The sequence below is a fragment of the Mercenaria mercenaria genome, chromosome 19 (assembly GCF_021730395.1).
Source record: "Mercenaria mercenaria strain notata chromosome 19, MADL_Memer_1, whole genome shotgun sequence".
Classification (NCBI taxonomy): Eukaryota; Metazoa; Mollusca; class Bivalvia; order Venerida; family Veneridae; genus Mercenaria; species Mercenaria mercenaria.
The window spans coordinates 32,609,489-32,616,923 of record NC_069379.1 but is presented as its reverse complement, the minus strand read 5'-3'; the positions used below and the strand labels follow the sequence as shown (position 1 = coordinate 32,616,923).

General features: G+C 40.7%; 1 protein-coding gene across 1 annotated transcript; it reads left to right on the top strand.

Moving 5' to 3' along the window:
- Window positions 1-1,241: 1,241 nt before the first annotated feature.
- Window positions 1,242-3,614, top strand: LOC128551020 (uncharacterized). Its single transcript, XM_053531282.1, has one exon. The coding sequence runs from the start codon at window positions 1,242-1,244 to the stop codon at window positions 3,612-3,614; it is 2,373 nt and encodes a 790-aa protein (XP_053387257.1).
- Window positions 3,615-7,435: the final 3,821 nt, after the last annotated feature.

Here is a 7,435-nt window from a genome sequence, read left to right as displayed (position 1 = left end):
TTTTTCCAGGAAAATCAGTCTGAACACTACATTAACTGCAATATTTTTTTCCCAGAAAAATCAGCCTTTAGGTCTGCATCTGAACTCTATATGACTTTGCTTTACACTTTATCTTCCAGAAAAAGCAGCGTTTAGGTATCCTTCAGGATCGTACTTTCTTCAGTGTTTGCATAAATGTGAACATGTGTCCCAGCTGATCAACAGGGCCATCTTATGTATTTAAGTATTTTATATTGTGTACAACGAACACTGTGATGAGCTATGCAGGGTTTTATTGCATAACGTAGGTCTATGTAAATTTAACTGATACAGGCTAACCTTATTTTCAATGAGACCACTAAACCTTGTTTTGCACACCTTAATGTGTACCAAACGTTGTAAAAATGTACAGCAGAACATATAAAACATTTTCCCAAACAGGACAGTAATAACAATGTCTGTAACAAATCCTTACAGAGTGGGATAGAAGATGCATACAGTTGCAACAAAGACCTAATCGAGGCTTTCTGTCTGCTGATAAAAGTTCTCCGACCGCAAACATTATTTTCGCATCCTTTGGACGTATGCACGGTACGTCTTCAGTGTATAAAATACTGACTAAAGGTTTGAGTTACCTGGGTTTACAGTGTACTCACGATGCGAATGTACGTTCAGTGTGTTCATTCTCCCGACGGATACACCACTTTTAAGCAGCTTAGGATGATTGTGTATGTGTGCGTGCGTGCGTGGGTGTTTGTGTCTTCTAACTTTTGAGCTGGAAATAAAACAGGCTGCACAAAGTCTGAAATTTTATAACTGCGACGGTTCGGTTAGCATTCTAAGATATAATTATTACTTAGTTGGCCGTGCTTCTTTAACAAATGTAATTACTATATACAGATTATAACCGTGAATTATTTGAACTCAGAAAATGGTTTTTGAAATTAAAAAATAAACCTGTTGTTTTTTATTTTTCCCCTATATTATATAATCATAGGCAGATAAATAAAACCTTGACTGTCCTTAATTCTTCCTGTCTGTGTCATGTAAGTATACATGTTATCATGTTGACGCGCTAATCTTGGCGTCACGTTTACGTGGCGCGGTTTATCATATTATTATGTATGACGTCCTTGACGTCACTTGTTTATATATGTACTTCCGCAGTCAAACGAAAGCAACAGAAGTAAACTGTAAGAAACCACACAACGTCTTGTATTTAAATTCCACTAGTGTCTAAACGACATTTTTGTGCCGTGACAATGGCGACACGATTACGGGCAGTGCTTAAAGGGCAGAAAGGAGCAGTGACGCGAGTTTTTACCAAATTTGAAACTACTGATTCAGAGGGAACGAATTTTGACGAGCTCGAAACCATTGAGGATACCCTGAAAGGCAAACTCCAAATTATAACGGACATACACGAACAAATTGTGAACTCTATCCCGGAAGAGAATGCAGAGGAGACTGAACATGAAATTCTGGACCAAGAAGATTATGTGTACGAGTTGAGAAATAGAATTCAACGAGTGAGCATATTCAGGCAAGTCAAATTTTCTAATCTCAATGCAAATTCACAAGTTTTTCCTATTCTGATCCCAGAAGTCACAGAAAACAGAACACAGCGCGAAAATAACTATTCTTACAGCATACAAGGACATGCACCCACGGCAAACCCGAGTTACGGCTCAGTATATCACAGATTACCTAAACTCGAGCTTCCTAAGTTTGATGGTGATATTTTAGAATGGCAGTCCTTTTGGGACTCGTACGAATGTGCAATTCACAATAATGTATCGCTGAGCGGAGTACAGAAGTTTACTTACCTGAAGACTTCTCTTAGAAATGAGGCATTACAGATGATAGCTGGTTTCTCGCTCACTAATTCTAATTACGAGAAAGCAGTTTCTCATAAACGTTATGGACAGAAAGATATTATTATACAATCATACATGACGGCTTTACTAGAAGTACCCGCACCTACGCACACAGTTTCGAGTTTACGCAGATTCTACGACACAACAGAAACCTACATCAGAGCGCTAGAATCGTTAAACCAATCAGAATCCACGTATGGTTCCCTGCTTACTCCAGTGATGTTGCAGAAACTACCTTCCGACGTCAGACAGAATATGACACGTGCGCACGGGTCACAGTCATGGCGCTTACCCGAACTTTTGAGTAGTTTACTATCCGAGATTACTATTCTGGATGCCGGAGCCCCGTACGTAAAACGATATGACGTCCCAGACACGACCTCCACATTTCTCACGAAGTCCGATTCCCACAAAACGGAGAAAAGCAATTCCACTACACAGCGAAAACCAACGAGTTATACAGAGAAGAAATGTGTATATTGTAAAGGACATCATTCAAGCTTAGAATGCAAAAAAGTTACAGATTATAAAGAGAGAATGAACATAGTGAAAAAGAATAAGTTGTGTTTGAACTGCCTCGGTGCTCATAAACTGTCAGACTGCAGATCCAGATTCAAATGTAAGAAGTGCTCCAAACGACACCATACAAGTATTTGTACCGGAAGTGAGTCTACATCGACTGAAACACCTACCAACCAACAATGCAACGCAAAGGAAACTGATTCAGTAGTTTCGCACTCTACGCAGACGATTTCTACTGGAACAGTTTTGTTGAAAACAGCCGTTTCGACAGTGAAGTCTACCAGCATATCATTTCCCGCCAATATACTCTTCGACGAAGGTTCCCAGAGTTCTTTTATTACGGAAAGCATGGCTAGAAAGCTTGAAATAAAACCGACTGGAAAAGAAACATTATCACTCTCAGGATTTGGCGACAAAGAACGACGACTCCGACATCTTGATACAGCAGTTATCTATTTAGAGTTGGCCCATGAAGATATACCTGTTAAAGTGTTAATCGTGCCCGAGATTTCCGTGCCGTTAGCAACGTACACAAACCAAGTTAGAGAACTGTCATACTTAAAGGGACTAAAACTAGCACATCCTGTGCATACAAGTGATGACTTTAACATAGAGATTTTAGTTGGTGCAGATTTTTATTGGACTATAGTGCAAGACGAGGTTATTCGTGGCAACGGACCTACAGCCATACAGTCAAAACTCGGCTATCTTTTGTCAGGACCTCTCAATGTACCAACATTTAGAAACATTACGCCGATACCCGTATCCATGATGAATGTGTTTACGCTGCATAGCAAGGAAGAGGTTGACTTAGAAAAGTTTTGGAAAATCGAATCCATGGGAGTCGAACCAGTCACCAAGAAACAGGAATATGAACAGTACTTGACACATTACCAAGATACGAACATTACCTACAACGACGGTAAATACATAGCAAAGTTACCTTGGAGAGAAGAACACGATACATTACCGACCAATGAATTGATCAGCCGGCGCAGAACTGAAAATGTAATCAACCGACTGAGGAAAGAACCTAAACTACTACAAACGTATGGGGAGATAATCAGAGAGCAAGAACAACGAAGATTTATAGAAGAGGTACCAGCCGACCAGATATGCACGACAAGAAAGTTACATTACATTCCTCACCACCATGTAAAAAGGACTCGGCAAAAACTCCGATTCGCATCGTCTATGATTTTAGCTGCAGATCCGGACGTGAATTTCCGAGCCTGAACGACTGCTTGATGATCACCACTCCTCACCTCACTGATCTTACTACAATTTTAATTAGATTCAGATATAACAAATACGCCATTTGCACAGATATAGAGAAAGCGTTTTTGAATGTTGGACTACACGCAGACGACCGTGACGTCACAAGATTTTACTGGTTGACAGACCCAGACGATCCAGCCAGCACTCTAAAGACATATAGATTCAAGTCCATTCTTTTCGGAGCAACTTGCTCTCCATTTATACTGAATGTGATGATTCTAAAGTACCTAGAGAGACACCAATGCGAACTTACCGATCTTATCAAGAGTGGCTTATACGTAGATAATATACTTACCAGCGTCCAAGATGAGCAGAAGTTACAAGATTTCTTCGAAAGCAGCCGAGAAATATTCAAGCAAGCGTCTTTCAACCTACGATCGTGGAGTTCTAATAGTGAAGCATTACGTACCAAATTCAAAGCCGGCGGAATAGATGACAAAGACAAAGAAATCAAAGCACTAGGTATGCGTTGGAATCCTGAAACATATGTCTTGTATATAACGCAACGTTCGTAATCTATGCAGAATGACCACTTACTGGCGAAAAGAGAGATCTTGAATGAATCATCATCCATATTCGATCCGTTTGGATTATTGAACCCCGTCACAGTGAGAAGTAAAGTTCTGATGCAATCATTATAACGCAAGTTAGAGTGGGACGAGCTTTTTTACCAGATGACATAATTAAAGAGTGGTGCAGCATAAGAGCAGACGTTAAAAAAGCCATCGACATGAAGTTTCCACGCTATTATTTCCCAGATGATTCTCCTACAGAAAAAAATCTTCACATTTTCTGCGACGCTAGTGTGAAAGCATACGGCGCATGCGCGTACTTTGTTTCCGGAAGACACAGCACACTTGTTATGGCCAAGAACAGAGTAGCACCTATTAAGCAGCTAACCATCCCGAAACTCGAGCTTTGTGCAGCTGTCCTGGGAGCCAGACTGTGCCACCATATTATCACCAGTATAGAGTGTCAGAGAGTTTACCTGTGGAGCGACAGTCAGATTGCTCTACAGTGGATTTCAACATCAAAGAAGCAACCCATATTTGTATCCAACAAGTACAAGAAATACATGAACTGACGAAAACATACGAGTGGAGATACTGCTCTACAGATACCAACCCTGCAGATATACTGTCACGTGGTCTATCATATGACAAGTTCCATGACAACAGATTATGGTTCCATGGGCCGGACTGGCTGACAAACACAGCCAGATTTCCAGTGAAGAGTACCATATCACAGATAAACGTAAACGATAACAGCCAAAGTAAAGATACTGTCGTCCTTGTAAAAGAAACCCCATTCGTTCCGGGTATTCTACACATATTAGACTTACAGAGATTCAGCTCCTACTAAAAGGTTCTAAGAGTGTGTGCATACATTTTTCGATTTGTAGACCAGTGTAAGAAGCAGAAGAAATATGGCGGAGATCTACATCCACATGAACTCAACACAGCAGCAAGGACCTTAATAAAACATACACAGTATGTGAGGTTTCCAGATGTATTAGATTACCTGAAGAAGACCAATTCTAGATGCATTAAACCAGCATTAGTGCGACAACTAGACCTGTACCTTGACATAGACAAAATACTACGCTGTGGAGGACGTATTGCCAACGCACCATTACCTGAGGAAACAGGATTCCCATATCTGATACCATCTAGAGGAAAACTTACTGAGTTGATAGTTACAGACGCTCACGAAACACAACTTCACGCAGGCTTAGAGAGTACAGTCACATACTTACGTCAACGTTTTTGGATTCCCAGTATACGTCAACGTGTGAGAACCATCATCCGCACGTGCGCCACGTGCCGTAAAGTGACGGCAAAGCCTTACCGAGTACCAGATCCACCCCCTCTACCCAGTGACAGACTCAAACACGCACCTCCGTTTACCGTAACCGGCATTGATTTCACAGGAGCACTTACCGTGAAAGCTACAGACGGAAGATTGCTGAAAGTATACATCTGCCTGTTTAGCTGCGCAAACACTCGAGCCATACACCTGGAAATAGTCACGGATATGAAGACAGAATCTTTTATACTAGCTGTTCGCAGATTTATCAGCAGGCAATCCACACCAAAAGTATTCATGTCCGACAACGCATTGACATTGATAGCTACGGCCAAGATTATGAAAGAAGAAGTTTTGAACCCACATGGCATTACCTGGAAGTTCATCCCTCAACACGCTCCGTGGTATGGCGGTTGGTGGGAAAGACTCATTGGACTCACCTAAAACCAGTCTGAAGAAAGTCCTTGGAAAGGCGTTAATCAACTTAGAAACCCTCCAGACGCTCATTACCGAAGTCGAGTGTATAATTAACGATCGGCCGCTGACCCATTCATCAACAGATCCAGCAGACGACGTACTCTTGACGCCCTCACACTTACTATACGGACGAAGAATCACAACACCTATCTATCCAGACGACCGAGAAGAACCGGAAGCAGATGATATGTCACGTGATAAAGCAGACAAGCTATACCGTTTTAAGTCTGTTACAATTGAACATTTTTGGTCCCGGTGGAAGCACGAGTACCTTACATCGTTTAGAGAGTTCCACAAACATTTAGGAGGCGAAGGCGATCTGATTCGAATTGGCGACGTAGTCCAGATTCACGACGACATATTACCTAGAAGCAGGTGGTCCTTAGGTGTTATTGATGACGTGGTTACTGGAGCAGACGGACGTACACGTGCAGCACGAGTCAGATCTAGAAAGGGCATCATCACCAGACCTATAGCAAAACTTTATCCACTTGAGCTGATTGAATAGACTGCGTTCAGATATTCGATGGTAATAGAGACTAGAGACTGTGTTCAAATTTCAGTGATAAGAGAGACTGTGTTTAGAATTAAGTGATAATTGAGACAATTTTCCGTTACTAGAGATATATTCAGACTGTAAAAGACAAATTATAATGGCATTCCGTATAATGGTTTCAAACGCGTGATTCATTTAACAAGACTTAGTAATTTTCATTCAAGAGTGCAATTTGATACATAATGATTTTCTTGTAATTTACTCTGATATTTTACTTTCCGGCCCCGGAGTGTCATGTAAGTATACATGTTATCATGTTGACGCGCTAATCTTGGCGTCACGTTTACGTGGCGCGGTTTATCATATTATTATGTATGACGTCCTTGACGTCACTTGTTTATATATGTACTTCCGCAGTCAAACGAAAGCAACAGAAGTAAACTGTAAGAAACCACACAACGTCTTGTATTTAAATTCCACTAGTGTCTAAACGACAGTCTGGTCGTTCCGGCACATCTTCATCAACAACTTCACTGATGTGCCATGCTTTCTTATACCAATGTCTCATCTTACCTAACTAATGACTTCCATTCGTGTCTCGCATTTATGCAGATTAGCCATCTACGGATGACCCATCTCCAGGCGTATTTCACTTCATTTCTGTTTTTTTTTTTTTTTTTTTTGGTTTTGGCAAATGTTTACTAGCATTTCTAGTGCGCGCTGCATAATAATTGTAGGTATATTAGGAACTGAATATTTTTTGTATTTCTGGTAAGCATTTGGTAGAAAATATGTATTTAAAGTCGGCAGTAAAATGACAATTGTTTGGTAGAGTAATATACATGTTTTATGTGCTGTTCAATTTTCATGTGAAACAACCCTGTCTTTCTTTGATATGGTGTTGTTTAATGTTTTTCCTGAAATGTAAGAGTGCCGGAACAGCATACGACCATGCGTAATTGCATGGAAGTTGTTACAGGTCCTGTCCCTTCATAAAACA

What these genes read in the sequence shown, in the direction of transcription:
- LOC128551020 (XM_053531282.1), top strand. Translation starts at nt 1,242, where the DNA reads ATGGCGACACGATTACGGGCAGTGCTTAAAGGGCAGAAAGGAGCAGTG.